This window comes from Rhamphochromis sp. 'chilingali', assembly GCF_963969265.1.
Source record: "Rhamphochromis sp. 'chilingali' genome assembly, chromosome: 21".
Classification (NCBI taxonomy): Eukaryota; Metazoa; Chordata; class Actinopteri; order Cichliformes; family Cichlidae; genus Rhamphochromis; species Rhamphochromis sp. 'chilingali'.
The window spans coordinates 29,474,108-29,493,224 of NC_137949.1; the positions used below are offsets into that span (position 1 = coordinate 29,474,108).

Sequence of the window (19,117 nt, forward strand, 5' to 3'; positions counted from 1 at the left end):
TGAAAACGACTATTTCCAGCCTTTTTAAAAAAAAAAGTTTTCCAATTTCATTTTTAAGTTTTTAAAACATTTTATTGTATGTAAAAGTGATAACTGGTCAAGAATCAGGCATGGAGCAGTCCATGTGTTTTTTATTTTTTTTTGTGCAACATGGGAGCGATCACAGGAGACATTTCTCTGAAAGAAGAAATTTATTTCTGCCTCTTTTTTTCATCCACAGAACAAACTAAATCTCCCAGAGTTCCTGATTTGCAGCAGCAGAGGCAACAGCAGCAATGGAAACAACAGGATACATTTAAAATAACTAAGATGTATATGCACACACATGTAATCACAAAACATTTACGTGAATGACTCTTGCCCAGATTGGTATTAACGTTACTGAAAACCAAACAGGAGTAGCAATGTTTAACATTTCCTCATGTTTAACTAAAGTAACGAATAAGTAAATGTCATTCATTTGTGATTACAAATGTAAAGAATGCGAAAAGACATTTAAAACACATTAAGGAAAACAGAAACCGTGACACTTTAAAGCATTTATGTCTCACACAATACTCTGGATTTCCCCTTTCCATCTTAAAGAAAGAGATATGTGACACTTCAGGCTCAACAATCAGAACAAGAAACACGCTAGATGAGTTGCAAAGGTTTAAACTGCAGGTTTCTTATATACCTGTTGTAGCAGGAGGAAATGAAAAGCTCTGGGAACAGAGATATACTTTGGCTCAAAATGCATGGGTAGTTTGGACACCATCCAAAATAAAAATAAAATAAAATTTAAAAAAAAAAAATCCTAGAATCATTTGAACTGAGATTTTGCAGCATGTCACTATAAAAGAAACAGCATAGAAATCTGTGAATGTACCCTGTACGTCCAGATATTATGCTATGACACATATATTGCTACACAAGGAGAAAATATTACTTTATATTGTAATGTTCATGTGTATATATATATAGGTTCTGCTCAAATGGCATAATTCCCTAATTGGACATCACATTTACTACATACATAGAAATAAAACATTTGATTAAAACAGTCAGCACTGTAACCAGTTTCCTTATACACAGAAAAGTCTGCAACAACTTCATGTACATACATCCACTTATTTTCTCTGGGCACCATGCCCTCAGCAGTTACACAGTCTTTTGTGTTATTAATATTTTTGGAGAGGAAGACTGCAGCAGCGATGGCTTTGAAGGACACATGCAATCAGATGACATCCAAGAAGAGAGCAATTTTGTGAAAAGTAGCCGGACGTTGTGCAGAGAACACCTCAGCAGTTAAATGGATGCCAGCAGAGGACAATTGTTGGTTCAGGTAGCGTCAGCTCAAAGTGCCGGTGGGGTAGCCTTGAATTGGATCACTCCGCTCTGCCACGGGGACAAACAGAGACAGGATTAATATGCAAGGGTGGCTGGTGTTTCAGCAGAATTCAATAAAACGCTTCATCTCCAACCACAATTACACACACAGATGTTATCAGATGTTATCTGATGTATCTCTGGTGATAAACGGGGTCTGACACACGTTTGGCTCAAATTCATGCAATAGTTGTTTTGCAAAGTGAGCAGGTTACAAATTAAGCTGGCAATTAGCTCATTTTAATCAATGATTAAGTTATTATTTAGTAAAGCTGTCAGTTCAAGTTTCTCAGAGCCAGAGGGAAACATCTACACAGTAAGGAAGCAGCTTATCCTCATGAATATTTTTCTTGATTACTTCTATTAACGATTAAATGATTTTCCATATATATATATATATATATATACATACACATATATATATATATATATATATAGCTGCTGGATAGCGTAGTGGTTAGACTACACGCCTTTGGAACAGAGGATCGCAAGTTCGATTCCTGCCTGGGGCGTCTGTATCCAGTAAGGGTCCTAAGGCTAGACCCCCTATGCTAAGCAAGCCTACCGCAGACATGAGCGAGACAGATAAATATGAAGGCATGCCGGCTCGGACGTCGCCCGGATCAACAAGGTCCGCGTCAGGTGTTGAGGAACCAGGGCACCCTGACGAAAAGTGGGCTACTGGAACAAGAAGGCATCGGTGGGCAAGGGACGAAAACAGGGTGTTGTTGGAATGCTACTACGCAAGTAACCCCGGCGGAAGGGGCTACATGAATAGGATGAGGGACCTATGGATTCTTCGATACCCAACATCCACAATGACAAGGGCTCAGAGAAGAGCTCGAGAGGATGTGGAGGGTGAAGGTAACGGTGGTCCCCGTGGTAATCGGAGCACTAGGTGCGGTGACTCCCAAGCTAGGCGAGTGGCTCCAGCAGATCCCGGGAACAACATCGGAGATCTCTGTCCAGAAGAGCGCAGTCCTGGGAACAGCTAAGATACTGCGCAGGACCCTCAAGCTCTCAGGCCTCTGGTAGAGTACCCGAGCTTTAAGGATAAACCGCCCGTAGGGGCGTGCTGGGTGTTATATATATATATATATATACACACATACATATATACATATATACACACACTGCTTTTCTAGTCTAAGTGAGCACTCAAAGCGCTTTCTTACTACAAGCCATATGCACTTAATCACATTCACACAGTGCTTTTCTCTATACCTAAACACTAACACTCTCATGGATGAATCAAAACTCAGGGCTCATTTTTGCCCAAGGTTAAGCTGACATGCAGACTGGATCTAACTACCAACCTTCCAGTTGGCAGATGACCTACTCTATGTCCTGAGCCACAGTCGACCCGGTTATAATATAATATATTGTTGGCACTAGGAGCTTTTCCGATTTCCTTTTGCAGTCTGCTTGTGTGTCAGTTCAACCAGTGGGATCTGAGCAGGTGTGGGTACATGCAGGTGAACAAGGTGTGTGAAGACCCAAAGAGTGAGTGCATTGACCAAAATGCTATGTGGACATAGTCACCTATCACCTGACATAAATTTAGGGTTTTAATTTGATTTTCAAAAGGAATCTATTTGTAAACTACAACTGAACAGGAAGTATGGAATTATTAAAATATACTTCTATTGGATGTCCTGGTTACACCAGAAACCCAGACCCCAAAAAAAGCCCGCTTCCCCCAGGTTTTCAATCAGCATGCTAGCTAATGGCTTTCCAGATCAGAGCCATTTCTCTGTAGATTTGGCACGTTATTCCCACCCAATTTGGTGACCATTCCAAGTGTATGCAATTCCTCTTTAGCACTTTGCGCTGAGACACACAACCCAGTGACAACAGGTCATGATGGATAATAAGCAAAAGGTATTGTAGACAAAGAAAAAAGGGAGCCAATGCAGTCATGCACAGGGTTTGATCTCATGCTGAGTATGGGGAATGTAGACACAGGGAAACACACACACTTGGGCTACATCTTTTTTACCTCTTCCTCATCATCATCATCATCATCATCATTAAATTCACCCAATACTTTCTGGAATTAAACAAAGTAATTGAGAGAAAATTATAGACAGAGAAACCAAGCTTGCCCTGCAGAAGAGTAAAGCTGAAAAATGGAGAAAACAGAGCATACCTTTGATTTTTTGCTCTCGAGTCGGAGCAAAAATGCTACCACATCCTTTTTGCCGACAGCTTGTGCCTGTGACAGGCGATGATGGAGAAGTTTTTTTTAACTTTGTGAACTGCTAAGTGTTAATAAAATAGAAATATGCCTTCCTACAAACCCACCAATTGAATTGCAGTCTGCCCATCATAGCCTGGTTGATTTAAGTCTGCTCCAGCAAGGCTCCAGATTTCCAGACCATCCAGGTCACCATTGGCTGCCAGGCTGATGCACACAAAGTAAAAGCATTATTACAGCAACAGGATTCATTTCTCCAAAATCAGTATTAATATAATATTATACACTGGGCAAAGAACAACTTGTGTAAAGGAAATTTGTGGAAAGACTGCAAAAGCATATCAATGGAACATTCAGTATTACTGAGCCACATGAGCCACAGGAGCTTGAGGTTTATCTTCATAGTGACACATGCAATGCTTATCATATGAAAGGTGTGTTCCTGAAACTGGAAATTGGAACGGTCTTAACAAAACCTGTTTAGTGTCTCGGGCAGATTAAAAAAAAAAAAAGAAAGAAAGAAAGGGAAAAAAACAACACGTACTCACTGACACTACAGATAGAGAACAGATCTGAAGCTATGCTGTTAGGGAGCATTCCTACAGTTTGTGTAAGAGTGGGACAACTGGTTGCACCTGTGTCAGCTATGTAGGATGGGTCATTAGTGACGGTGGAGCAACGAAGTGGCTGTGTACAATTGTTACAATACTTCCTTTTTTGTGTCTGACCTGCACATTTCAGTTCCTGCTTCCTCCAACTCATGTCTGGAGAAATGAGCTCCGGTCTTTCTCAGCAGCTTCACAACTTCCTTGTGTCTAAGTTAGAGAGCATGTAATCACAGAGTTATTGTTACTGTATATCACCATTCACACATGCACTCTTTTCTATTAATAAAAGGGCATCGCAACTGATCACTTTTCTGTAACTCTTGCAAACCTTAAGACAGGGCTAGTAACATATTCCACATGGTACAAGTTTCAAGGAATGTAATAACACAACACAACATTGTGACTATAAATCTCTCTCTAATTGCAGTTGTATTAGGACATTAGATTATGGTGCATTTTTGCTATTCTCAATTCAAAAGTCAGGTCTTCCCCTCTCGGTGCCTGTGTCCAATCGAGAGCAGCTGTTGCAGCACACACACATAGACCCTGCTATTAATGATGGGCCCAAATACTCAGAAGTTTGGCTAGACTTCAAGAGAAGTGATGATGACAATCTCAGTTACAACAAGTGTGACGAGTCCTTTGCACGTGAACCAAATAATGCTCGTGCACTCCATCTCCGTCTCTTAGCGAGATGCCAGAGAGCCTATATCTCATTAATAAAAGGGCTTATGTTTAATAAGCATATTCGTTTGAATCAGAAGAAACAGACATAACTACCTATTAAGTGTAATTAGATATAATGCTAATTTTAAACAACATTTTCATTCACACTGTAATTTAGACTTGGAGCGAAAGAGTCTGTGTGGCAGTAATCATCGTTTGGCAAGTACGAACAAGTTTGTTGTCCCCCGCAAAGAGCCGCCCACGCAGGAGTCACATGCAGTGATTTTCACGGTGACAAGAAATGTGCATTAAAAGCAAAGGCTGAAAAGTTTCCACAACTGACCCGCAGACTTTCTGAATAAGACCTGTGTGACAAAGCGACAGGGTAAGCTAGTAAGAGCTCAATTTTGTGCCTAATTGTTTAGCTGTATGGAGAGCAACAGCCAGAGAACCTATTAGGGACTTCCTGCGGAGCATAAGCCAGTAACTCTCATCAATGAACCGGGGAGCAAGCTGGTAGGACTGGTTCAGAGGGCACTCCCCACATTTCTTTCAGGTTTCTCTCTCTGTCCTCTCTGCCTCTCCTTATATGGGCATTAGGCTCTTAATACAGTATGAAATGTGGCTCACAATGTGCTCGCGCATCCCTGACAGCAACTTAAAACTCCACTTTTATTACTTTTGTTATTTCAGTGAAAATATTAAGAAGGGGAATAGCTGCTCAAGCTGTGCAGCACATTACAGGAAGTGTAACAACAGGTGTCTGCGCTCCAGTGCATCCCTCTGCCATCACAAAGGCAACAAGTCCACACTTGCAGCACCAACCGTTGAAAGAGATGAGCCATTTGTCGCAGCTCTGACACACACAACGTTTTCACCCTGAGGCTCAACATAGCCCTGAAATGTTATGCCTGGCTATTCCCTGACAGACGTTTAGAGCAACCTCAGTGAATGACACAAAATTAAAAATACAGCTTTGGTAAAAATAAACACTGCCTAAATTGTCAGATGACAATTAGCCTAATTAGCTTATAATTATTGCCCGGCCTCTAAACTCCATTACGAGCCCCTTCCTGGTTTCACCCTCCCCCCAGCCGCTGCTGCTTTCTTGCCATTTGCGCAAAACCTATCAGCAGCTCATGTAATGAAGTCCTCTCTGTAGCAGCTATTAAACATATTTGCAGGAGATCCTCAGATGTCTAATTGCCAAGAGGGGGGGATTTAAATTGTTGTGTTTGCAAATTCATAAATGACAATATTACTTTAACAGCAAGATACAGGCAGACACACTGGCCCTTACTGTTTCGAAACAAGACAAGTCTTACCTGAAACGCACAGCATTGCATAGGGGTGTGTCGCCATAGCGATCTTTAGTGTGGACCGAAGCTCCATGACTCAGTAGGTACTGCACCATTTTGAGGTGGCCCTCACAGGCAGCAACATGAAGGGGTGTGCGTCCATCGTAGTCCACCAGACATAAGTTACTGCCCTGTGGAAAGGGAAAATCCTCAGTGTGTGTGCTGGTGGTTTAAAGGTTAGTGTGGTGAGATGATGTATTGATTTTATTTCTAATCTATATTTGTTCTTTTTGTTTATTTGTTTTTATTTAATCTTTATTTATACGGGTAATCCCAGTGAGACTCAATGCTCAATCACAAGAGAAACCTGTTTCAGACAGCGTAACAAAATTACAAAAATAATAATAAAAAATCTCCTGAAAAAGACTAAAACTTGAGTGTACAACTAGAATGATCGAAAAGCCTTACACCACTGCTAGATTTGGGCGATGCCAAACCTGTGGCTGATTTTTTTTCCACTCATCTGAGGATCTAAAGTGCCAAACTGTTTGAGTAGCAGTCTTCAAGAATACTTCTCCAGGCTTCCTGAAGGACATTCAAAGCTCTTCTCTGGATGTTTGCTGCTTTTTGTTCCATTCTTTGTGAGGATGATTCCACACTGCTTCAGTAATGTTGAGGTCTGGGCTCTGAGGGCCAACCCATGCCTGGTAGTGTCCCACTGTTTTTTTGTTTGTCTTTATCCATGTATGCTTTTAGTTTGACAGTGTGTTTGGGATCACCGTCATGCTGAAAAAATGAAGCCGTTGCCAATCTGATGCTTTCCAATTAGCATTACATCGGATCAAAATTTGACAGCACATTTCTGTGTTTATAATTGCATCAATTTTGACAACGTCACCATCCACCGTGCTTGTATTCACTCACTGTTGTAGCTCTCTCTCGATCTCCTCTGTAGATACTGACAATGATTTGAACCAAAATTTTCAATTTGATCACTTCTTAAGACCTGCTGCTACCGATTTTAACTAAATTTCTTGTCTAATGTGGTATATCTCAGCCCTTTCTCCCTGCTTACTTTCCTTAAGAGTGGCTGCTTGACAGCCGCCCTTCTACCATTTCTGCAGAGGCTTCAGTGAACATTAGAGGGATCATCAACTGGAAGGTTTTTGCTGGATTTTCTTTACTATTTCTTAAGGACATGACTTTCAAATACTGTTCATCTGCTGCTTTTTTATGCTTGAATGATTCATGGGTCAGTGTTAAGTGGCTTAACAAATATACAAAAAATAAAAATAAACAAGGTCTGGACCAAAAATGAGTGAAAAGCAGCCAATGCCCTTACGTGAGGGCAGAATATATTTTTGAAAACTTCAAGGTAATCTAGGCAGCAGCTGCATACCAGTCAATCCACATACAGACATGTACATGCGACTGTGGAGACAACTCTAGGCTTGCCTTACCAGTCTGTCCTCTAGTTCTGCTTGTCTGAGTGCCTGCGTGTTGACTACACCGCTCTAATACAAAATGGAAGTGTGACCCTGAAAATGTTTTGAAAATCTACCAGTGGGAAAAGTTTTCCAAAGTTCAATGACCTTACAGCCAAACATGACCAGGAAAGAAATGGGTAAAATGTGTTTGGAGACTCAAAAACAGGAAATAATGATTAACTTTACAGCATGTGGTGAAGGTCGTGGGATTGCTTACCATTTCTTTTAGGGCTTTTAAGGCCTCAATGTCACCGATCTTAGCAGCGGCGCATGCCAGCGTGGGAGTCAGAGCATCTCGGATGGCTTCCAGCTCCTTTTGAAACCAGATTCCAAGAATTTTAAAACCCGCAATTTCTCTGAATATGAAAACAAGTCATCAAGTATGGCAAAATGACAAGCTCCTAATAACCTAAAGTTAGCCCCAGAGCTGAAAGTCTGCGGAAATGCACTGCTACCCTTACCTCTTTGCAGCTGACGCTTAGAGACTTGGCAATGACTTGGATGAAACGGCTGTCACTCAGGCACAGTTTGGCTCCTGCCAAGTCAGCGATCATTTCACCTCGCAGGTTCTCTGCCATCATCTGGACAGAGTCACAAAAAAATAATAATCTTTTAGCACTTTGTTACTTTAAAAGCTTCCACATAATGGAAAAGAAAGTGTTGAAAGTGCCACCAGCCTTTTTCTTCGCCTCCAGAGCAAGCTCCTTCTTGGCCAATACGTAGGACAGTTTTGACAGCGCAGCCTCTGGAGTCATGTCGCCTCCTGCTATCAGGCCGGCTTCTATCAAGACCTGTAGTATCAATCACAGGAATAAGTGACCTGATTGATTCATTCTCTCTCCAACTCAACTGAACATATTAACAAGACTGTGATTAATTACCAAGCGTCATGAACTACCTTGCCAGTGGCGTAGGATGTAGACACCGACCCCCTCAGACACTGCGTGCAGTTGATGATGATGACACCGGCATCAGTGGCTTTCTTTAACTGTTCCAGGAGATCAGGGCGGTTATCGGGGGCATTTCCGCTGCCGTAGGTTTCCAGGACCACTCCTTCCATGGGTGGCTGCAGGAAAGCCTTTACCTGGACAAAGATGAGCGCAGTTTCAGGTTATAAACACCCAAAATTTATGGCCATCTTAACTGGCTACTCAACTGTGCAGAATCAAGATGAGAAATTAGTATTCCATGTTATTTTTCCTGCAGCCCCTTTAACTCCATGCAACCCATTCACTCTCCTAAAAGCCCATCTGGTGCCATCTCTGCAACCAGAGTATCTCAGTCACTGGTTGGCTGGTTGGCACTGGGAAGCCCTACACCACATCATTAGCCATGGCATATGACTAGAATGGCAGATGACTCAAATGGCAGAAAGGAGAGCAATTAATCTGAAGGTGTTAGCAAGCATAAAGTCACTTGGCAAGTTTGTGCCAGTTACCATAAAATGCGAGAAGAAGGTGACATTAAAAGTTCCAGGTTCACTCAGTATTTTTTGATGCGATAAGCAGTTTGACAAGAAAGGTGTGACACAGATTACCAATGAAGCTCCCGTACTGCAGAGTGCGGACACACGAGAGCCAAGTGCCTAATCAAAACGGTGCCTCATAAAAGCAGTTAAAGGCTGTAAGAAAGCCTTGATAGCAGAGTTGGGCAGTGGGAGCAGATTGAGACAGTAAAGTCGCTCCCCCAGCAGACGCTGCAGGGGGAGGTGCAGCTAAATGTTACAGTATCTGTAGCAACCCTCCCTCTTTACAGGGGGATTGGACATGGCCCATAACTCCGTCTCATCTTTCTCTGGCTTGAGCTTTGATGGCAGCTTACATGACTGGGAAAGTAACAGAAGAAGGCTAATAGCGCAATTACATTGAAGTTGACTATATTTTATTGCAGACAAAACAACAGTCTGTTACCTTTGAAGAACAGGTGATCTAGTACATCAGAAAAAAAGGAGGCAATTACAACTTTCTCGGCTTAAAGATTTGCACCATGCCGGCAATTTTAACATACTCATTTCAGCACTTGACTGCATGTCATTTGGTTTTAATTGGAAACAGCGTAAGTAAGCTGGAACCTCTGAGGCTTAGAAATGAAGCCAAGGCTCAAGTCCAAATACTGCAGTTCCTCAAGCAGCCAAATGAGGCTGTCTCAAAATGTGAGAAAACAGACTCCCATGTTTAAAAGGACAACATTGGAGAAGACAATACGACTGCTGAGTTACATGAAGCTGGCTGTTTGTTTATGGTGCTAGTGAGTGTTTTAATCTTTTTTGTGACCTTAGCTGTAAGGTTGTACAGGGTTGCATTTAAGACTTAAAGTTATACACAACTGTCAGGGCGGCCGCTCTGAGTGATTAGTGAGGCACTCTAAGGAGCAAGCTGTTTAGTTTTTATCATTTTCATTCTTCTATCCAAATAATGACAAGCGGTAGCTTCAGAACATCTGGTAAATATTCCAAAATTACATCCATGGTCCACTTCACAGGCTACACCAGTAGCATTAAACAAAAAACGACATTTTATACCACTTTAATAAAAAGTTAAATAAAATACATTTCCCTGAAACTTACAGTAGACGCAGTGATTCCTGGGAATAGCCTAAGCAGGCCTACGTTGCGGTTCAGCTCAGTCTTGACTTGAAACTTTGCTGTGGTGTTTGCCCTCCACACTGTATCCCAGTTGACTGGCGGAAAGTTGAAGAAACTCCATTAAAAAAATAATCCTTTAAAAACAAAAAGTGATTTATTTTCTACGTAAGCAGTTTATTGGTTCCTTACTTGTAATATCCACTTCAGCAGTGGCCAAGGGGGCCAAGTTAGGAGATGAGAATGCATTGAAGCTCCCAGCATCCACTTTGGTCACACGATTCCCTCTGTAGAGTTTGTTGTAGAAATACAGGCACACCTAACAAATGCATGTTCATAAGATGAACTTAATAATTTATTTCTTGATTGATTAAATCACTAACATATAACAGAGCTAAGAGAAAACAAAGCAACAACTGGCTATCAGGGTATTACATTCAGTCAGTTTCTCTCTCACAATCCAACATTTCTAATAAGGTTTGCAGTCAATTAGCAGCTATAAACCATCTTCTTTATCTCACCTCAGGAATGACAAATTGTCCAGCAATTAGTAATGCCCCAAGTAGATTGTCTCTGCCATCATTCCTCATCTCATAGATGGGTACCTAAAGACAGAAAGTGTCTCATTTTAACAAAGCAGTAAACCCTGGTTTATTTGCTGGTTAGTTAGTGACTTGAGGATAGCAGCTCTTACCTGTGAGCCCGTGAGAATGATCGGTTTGCCCAAATGCTCACACATAAAGGACAGGGCAGAGGCTGTGTAAGCCATAGTGTCTGTGCCATGAAGAATCACAAAACCATCGTAGCTTTCATAGTTTCTCTGGGGTGAAATAAGAAAATAATTATCATAATGGAGATAATTTCACATGGCCAGATAGATTTTAAAAGCAGGATTTAAGTAATATAAAGGCACAACAACAAATTAAAAAGAGTAGCAAGTACCTCAATGTCCTTTCCAAATCTACCCCAGTCATCTGTGGTCATATTGGAAGAGTCCAATAAAGGATTGTACTCCAAGATAGTGTAGACTATCCTCTTATTTTGTTTACTCAGTCTGGAAGAGAAAACAGTCCAGTTTATCTATGAGCTGCATTCTCTATAGGAACATTTACACAAAGCCAAACAGTGACAGATTATACAGCCAATAATAAAGCAGCGGTGTTGGTCGTTCCAAGTACAAATATTCAACTTCAAAAGTTCACGCAGTCAACAAGCAATTAAAGTCTTTACTGGGATAAATTATTACGTATTATGTATTGTGGTGAACATTTAATAAAAGCTGGATCAGGTTCTGGTTAAAGGGGAGATGTGAGCTTAAAGAAGCGTAAGGGAATGTTAAAAACGCTGACTTCAAAATCCGTTTAGCTGGGCCTTCTGTCTGAGCAACAGGGCGCCAAAACCTGTTTCAGGTTTACGCACACAAAGAATTTTCAAAGGGTAAAAGGGAGGGGCAAAGTCACACAAGTTAGACAGTGCAGCACTTTAAAAGTTAAGCATTTTTGTTTAGCACAGTAGAGTCCCAATTTCCTGCACAGCTACATGACTGAACACTTACATTTATGGACACAAGATAGCTTATCCGATATATTTTGAAGGTTCTTTGGTGACTCGTATCATGTTGGAGCAAAAGCCTGTATTTCTTTTTCATTGCAAATAATAGGGAGGGAGTCTTTCATACATACATATTTATGCTGCCTGTAAGTGCAGTTTAATGCAGGCGTCCCACAGCCCCACCTGCCACGCTCCATGTAAGGCAGCGTGACTGACTGAAAAGCCATGAAGCGATTTTCTTTTTAATCTCCCTTTTAAAGAAACACCGTAGAACACCCCCCACATTACCATAGGGCAGCCTTATAGCATAGAGATAGGAGGTGAATGGAACAGCAGGGGGAAGAGCGGGTGAGCCCCAGTCCATCCAAGCAGGGGTCCTATAGACACTCTACTAATTAGCCTCAAGTCGACACATGACCCAAGAACATATGCTGTCGATCTTCTAGAAGAAAAGTGCCTAAAAAAAACACTATTCAAATCACCAATTATTCACATATCTGGCAGTGTGTCCTAAGGTTTAGCAAAGCTACACATTACCATACTCATGCTAAGACACTTCATATGCTCAGAATAATAAACGCATGGAAGGACGCTGGAGGTGGAAGCAAACAGCCCTGTGGCATTGCCTCTCAACATCACATGAATAAAGCTTTGCAGTTAATCAATAAACCAATTCCCCTCTGAAATAATAGACGTAGGATCAGCTCTTGAATAAGATCAACGGTATGCCTATTAAATTTGCATGTGAGTTTAATTCAGTTGATATGAACACTGCAAACTCAAGGATGAGCAAGTGTTAAGACGTGCTGAACACCTAAAAACATTCAATCAGTAGAATATTAATGAAAAACATAAGAAGATGGCATATATATATCTCACAGATAATAAAATAACGAAGTTCTAACAACCTATCTTTAGAAAATACTTACCATTTCAAGGGCCATAGATACCTTGATATCTTTACTATAATACAGGACTAAACCCACTTTCATAATAGCAGTCAACATGAGGCCAGAGAGGAAATTAGTGTCTCTGGAAAAGGCTACTTCTACTGACGATGAAGACCCTAAAGGGCTTGTCAATCGGCTCCGAGCCCAATTCACTCAACTGCACACAAGCATGACAAAACAAGACAAAATAAAGTTAAACATGCAACACTGCAATCTATCTTTTGCTTATATCAGGAACGAGACGCTGTACAGCTGCCTTGTTAGTTACAGAGTTCAAAATTAGCCGGAGTAAGAGACACAGAATTACTTCAAGCAACAAGCAACTTTTTCCAACTGCCGAAAGACACGTAGGCATGCACTTCCCAACAGGGAAGCACACCCAAGCAAGTGGTGTTAAGTACAGCAGAGACATCAAACCAATCTCAAGCAGGGAGAAGTCAAACACAATGCAACCAGTACTACAACACCCGTGAAAGTGCAGGTCGGGATGGGGCGCTGGCTTCCTGTTAAAGTGACAAAAGCAGTTAAGGGTAATAAAAATAAGTGCATCTCTTAACAGGAATGTAACTTGTTTTATTTTCAGCCTCTGCTTTTCCAGATAGGAAACATATCTTGCACTGTGTGCAGTTACCATCTTGGGCAGATCCAAGATATAGGGCGATTTAGCCTGTATAATGAATGCTCTTGCAAAAACACCTGAAATACATTATATCTCACTGTCCTGAGGACGGTCTGCACATACTATAAACACAAAGTTTGGATCTATAAAGATCCAAATAGCTGTCAGGTTTAGCCATTCAGGAAAAGCACTGCACATTAGATGAAGTGCAACATTTTTTCACTGTGAAGTGAGACGGTCTCAAGTTAAATAAATGACATAATTAATGTAATAAATTAGGTATAAAGGAAATAAAAACACACAGGATTTCAAACTTTTAGTTCAAAATAAGCAACATTACAAATTTACATGCGATCCTTTTCTTTGTTGTTGACCTACTCTTGCTCTGTCAGTAACACAGGCCTCACAAGATGCTAATAATGAAGACAAATTATGAGCTAATGCCTCATGGCTGTGACAACAGAAAATACTGTTAATTTTCTGTTTTCAAATAAGGATAAGGAAACATGTTTAAAATATTACAAACACAGTTATGTAGTCTTCCTCTGATACATATGGCAACCAATAGTACAGCATGTGGTTTCTTTTTGTTAAATACAGATATATATATCTACATGTTGACTAATGGGTGCACTTACGGCAGGACCAAGGTGTCAGATCCATAGTATTCATGCATGCGGGTCTGGTGAGCATATGTCTCATCATGGAGGATGGGCAGCTTACGCAGGCTCTTCACAAAAGCATTGGCTTGTGGGGCAAGAACTGTAGGTTAAAGAGCAGAAAAACAACAGAGATATTTAATGTTTAACAGTTTGCTTTTAGTAGGATTACTATTAATAGAAAGCGAGCACAGTGGATATGCTGTCATCTCAACACCACAACAACACTCTCATACTGAACCCTAGTGGTTATTGTAAAAAATAACATTATGGCTGGAAATACACTTGAAGCACACTTTTAAAAACACATGATCTTCTTGAGTATAACATAAAAGGACAACATTAAATGTACTATTAGAAACAATAACACAAAGGTTAGGAGACAGAATATAATATGGACATGCAATCTTAACTGTCAAGCAAAATAAACATACATTGAACTCACACAAATAATACAGCTTTAAACTGGCAATCTGAATAACTGATGATTATCATATTTCAGTTAACAATCATTTTTGTCCGGCACATGGCCTCACATTTGATTTTAGTATAGTTTAGTATAAAGAGGAGTTCCTGATCGTCCCAGTGAGTGAAAGGTTGCCTACGTACTGTGACTGGAAAACAAACCCAAATCATCACCCCTCCACCACCGTGCTTGACGGTTGGTAAGGTGTTTGGGTTGATATGCTTTGTTTGGTTTTCACCAAATGTGGCGCTCTGGATTTAGTTTAGTTTGGTTTGTCCAAAGGACATCGTTCCAGAAGTCGTGTGGTTTGACAAACCTAGGCTATACTGCCATGTTCTTTTTCTGGAAACCCTTCCAAAAACGCCATATTTGTTCAGCCTTTTTATACTGTACAAACAAACTTAACATTGAACACACTAACCAAGACCTGTAGCATCTGAGAGGTAGCTCTTGAGTTTTTTGCAATTTCTCTCTTGCACAGTCTGACTTTGGATTGAATTTGCTGGGGATCCAGGCATCTGTCTTGAATGTTTTCCACTTGTGAATAATCTTTCTTACTATAGAATGATGGACCGATGGAATGATGGGCAGCAACAATTCCTTCTCTAAGATCATTCATATTGTGTTAACACAAACTTAATCCTCCACAACAGCACTTCATGATGATCAATTAATCAAGTGCAATTTGTCAGCAGTGGCTGGCTCGTAGTTTCCCTCTAAATTGTACGGAAGCAACAAGGGTGTAGTTACATTATCACAGGGCTGTAAAGAAGTCGTGTGAAAACTATTTTTCATATGACTGTATATTAAGGGAGCTGACCTACAGTTAAGTCCGTGCATTTTTTGTTATTTGAGCCTTTTATCAAAACATATTCAAGTTACAATTGCAACCAATATGGGCTTAAAATATGACTAAAGTAATACTTTCAGCTTTAATTTGAGGCTGTTTACATCCAAACTGTAGGAAGAGTATAGTAATTACAGCTCTAACGGCATAATGTATTTGGAAGCAGTTGCTATAAAACCCTCAATATGTAATCAAAGAAGCTCTCGATTCAAAAACCAGACCATCTTTAGGCTCCAAAAAAAACCCATCATAGAGACAATGGGGATATTATAAGTGGCCAAATCAAAAGTGTGGGACATCCTAAGAAAAAAGGATACACTGGTCAGCTCTGTAAATAATAAAAAGGCCTGGACCCCCCACAGATCACCATAGCTGTGAATGGTCACAGCATCTTTTCCATGACAAAGAAGAAACCACTTCAGAAAATCCATGTAAATGAAAAAGACTCTCCAGAAGGCAGGAATATCATTATCCAAGTCAGCCATTAAGAAAAGACCTCGGAAGACCTTCATCACAAGCTCCAAACTATTCACTGCGTTCAAAACAGAAAGGCTAGAATTAGAGTGATGGAGAAGGCTTGGAAGCATGAGTCGAGCAAAACAACACAACGAAGGCAGTGTGTTGGCACTGAAAAGATTTCAGTCATTTACTAAGCTACAATGAAGGATAGTTACAGTGTTTGATGTAAGTATAACAGTGTCATATCAAATCTATAAAATCATTTTATTCTTAATTTAATGTCTAAAGAGTGTATTTAATTTAACTTTTGTTTATCTGTTGAAAAACAGACCATAAAGAACATACCTTGGCATAAAACTGAGGAAAAACTGGTTTTGGGTGTTAGTGACATGAATATTGATGAAGCCTGAGCTGGGAGAACGCCAGGGTGTGGGGAGAGATTAGATGAGGAAAAGATCTTTCTGCTGTGGTATAAATCCTGTGATCACTTGTCAATATCTCAGTTGGTCAACAAACCACCTTGATCTACTGTACATTGCGACTGATCTAGCACTGTGTTTTATGAGTTCACTCTGATTGTTGGGCTCTATTTAGCTATAAGTATAATATACGTATAATACAAGTGTGGATGATGACCCTCGCCTAAATGGCTTTCCGGCTGCTTTTTTTCTTTTCTTTGCTACCAGAACATGGATGGTATATATTAGCATATTATCTTATGCTATGTTATACCCCTAATTAAAGATTGTGAAATTATTATGTAGTTTTAGTTTGTATTATTCTCCTGAATTAGAAGAAGGTATTAACTATTACAGTTATTAAACTGATTTGTATTGCATTAGACTGCTGATTCTGTGTGAATGAATGATATTGTTTTATGATGCATTATACTGCTGAGTTATAAGAAACACTGTTTTCAGAGAGTCAGGACCTTGCTTTTTCTGATAGTAGAGGAGACAGACAAGGCCATAAGTCAGGCTCGCTTGGAGTTAGAAAGAATGTGAATGTTTAGGTTTTTACAACTAGCTGGGGGCCACTAGAGGCTATAAGAGTTTGAGTAATCCTCCACCAGTTTGAGATTTTGCTGTGACCCTCTTCATGCATGTCTCCCCATCCGGATGGTTTGTGCTCATAAAGTGTTGAATTGTATGTAATAAAGTAATTGTTGATTGAGCATTTATCCACAGAGTATTGTCCTTCCTTCAGCCCAAAGGTCAAAAGAATTGGGAGGATTTAACAATGGCCTTGTAACATTCTCATATCTACTCTATTGTGTACAAAGTAATGAAAGGTATTTGTCCAAATATAGTTAAGGCAAGTTCAGCTTATTTAGAAAATCCATAACATATAAGAATATTTAGTTGTATTGCAAATGTCAAAGCAATGAATAAACCACAAACATGAGTAGGTCGCTTATTATGGATTGAAAAATAGGGACAGGTGGTTTTTAAAAGTCCGAATACCGCAGATGTTGCACAGTAACTAATGTCAACATTCAGTTATTCATTGAGAGAACCTGTTTTCACTGTAGTACGTTTGGCGTTGGCTGCTCTCCTGTTTCGAAACTTAAGTCTGTTGTAAAACCCTGAATCATGCGCAGAGTAAATACATCTGATCTCAACTTTCGTCTTTGCATTTCTGTTCACTAAAACCAAGCTTCATTTAGCATCTTCATTTCCATGTTCATTCACAAGACCAAGACAGTCTGCTCATGTGTACACCGGTGTAGTTTATTTGGACGGTCGCCAGTCGCACATGGCATCAGCTGTGTATGTAAGCTGTTTACCCCAAGTCTATTTTCGGATGCACGTGCAGATTGTTGTCACGCCTCGTGTTCAGACCCACATGCAAACATGCAATAAGAGGAAGCCACCGGCTATGCTAGCTAACTGCTACAGAGGAGAACAACGAATAATTGATGACAATGATTGCCATAGCTACCGTCTTCGTGAAGAGTCATGCCGATAGTTCCTCCAGTATTGATAACGAGGACCCGCGCCTCCGCGGCGCAAGGTGAGGTTACCAGGTCGGCGTTCTCAATCGAGTTGCAACTGGACAACTTTCTCCTTCGTCCTGGATGAAGCTGAAGACTTCGTGGAGGGGAAACATCATTAACTTCTATCAGATCCAGAGATGGTTGTGACAAAGCCCGCGCGAGAGATGTGAGGCCATTGGTGCTGGAGTCCGCCATGATGCTTTTCGAAAGCCCCGGCGCTGTCTCTTTAAATGCGGTAGCTAAGAAAAGTGTTCAAAACCCGGGTTTCTTTATTGTTAGCAGGGTTACATGAGGATCGTCTGCCTTTATACACGGAGAGCGGCTTTCGTCGTAGTTAAAACGGCTTAGTAAACAGAGGAGGGACTCATTGTTACCGTTATGTTTTAATTTCCCCACCCACTTAAGCTCTTCAACTTCTCGGACTCCTCAGAGCGCACTCTGACGTCAGTGACGTGGGCGTGTTCTGCACGAGTCTCTCAGTAATAAAGTTTTGGTCTTGGTTCAAGGAATTTTTATTTAGGCTGATCTACAAATTCTACGCAGTGAAGAATTCTGTAGAAAAGCTAAAGAATGACCTAGATGTAAACTCTTTATGCGGACAGTCTCCTGCTACCGTGTGCCCATCATGTTCACGTTTTCATATCTTTATATGGAAATATTTTATTTGGCTGATATGGTTATGATTATATTATGAATTATAACCACAGCAACCAATATTGAGAGTACAATGACACTCTCACCCCCTTTTCCTGTTCCTGCTGTTACAACATGTATCATGCTGGCGATTTAACTTACGTTGTTACTTAACGGTTTGCAATAAAGTTGTTGAAATATACTGTGTCTCTTGAGTGTAGAGTACATTTGTGAGGGTGACTTTTGCAATACTTAAATAATAGTTACATAAAATATGGTATGTAACCTTATAGCCTTGTAGTTATGTGTATACAACATAAATCCCTCGCGCCACACTAAAAATCTTCTGGGTCAAAACCAGCACCAAACGGATCTTTTTCTGTTATAAAGCTGCAGATGCACATTTTATATCACTATCAAAGTAGTTACTGGAGTAAAGCACTTTGTGTGGTACTATTTTAGTAGTCTTAGAGTGTGTTACCTTCAAAAAGGTTAATGTTTGTACTACCAGGAAAAGATTTTGTGTTTCTGTGTATGGGGGTGTGTTTGGGTGTGTGGAGGTCAAGCAGTGTCCAAATGCAAAGCAGTTCAAAACTTTTCTGTCTTCCCTAAATGACTGCTGCTTGCATGCTCAAACTAATGGAATAAAACAAAACAAACACAGTTTTAGGGAGGAACTATAAAAGATCAAACCTAATCGATCCTTTTGACGTACACTGACCTGTCTTCTGT

The 19,117-nt window shown here is 40.4% G+C and overlaps 1 protein-coding gene across 3 annotated transcripts; it reads right to left on the minus strand.

Moving 5' to 3' along the window:
- Positions 1-745: 745 nt before the first annotated feature.
- Positions 746-18,199, minus strand: aspg (asparaginase homolog). Of its 3 annotated transcripts, XM_080870895.1 has the most exons (17): positions 17,698-18,199; positions 13,964-14,087; positions 11,148-11,259; positions 10,900-11,025; positions 10,727-10,810; positions 10,398-10,524; positions 10,191-10,303; positions 8,523-8,708; positions 8,302-8,415; positions 8,086-8,205; positions 7,842-7,937; positions 6,165-6,328; positions 4,294-4,380; positions 3,673-3,772; positions 3,518-3,583; positions 3,368-3,418; positions 746-1,377 (listed from the first exon to the last, which is right to left on the minus strand). In XM_080870895.1, exons 1-17 carry the CDS (start codon positions 17,945-17,947, stop codon positions 1,336-1,338), a joined length of 1,962 nt encoding a protein of 653 aa, XP_080727021.1. In that variant the 5' UTR covers positions 17,948-18,199; the 3' UTR covers positions 746-1,335. The 3 variants fall into 3 exon arrangements, with proteins under 3 accessions (XP_080727021.1, XP_080727022.1, XP_080727023.1); XM_080870896.1 differs by lacking the exon at positions 3,368-3,418 and having other exon boundaries at positions 17,698-18,198; XM_080870897.1 differs by lacking the exons at positions 3,368-3,418; positions 3,518-3,583 and having other exon boundaries at positions 17,698-18,198.
- Between the last annotated feature and the right edge of the window lie 918 nt (positions 18,200-19,117).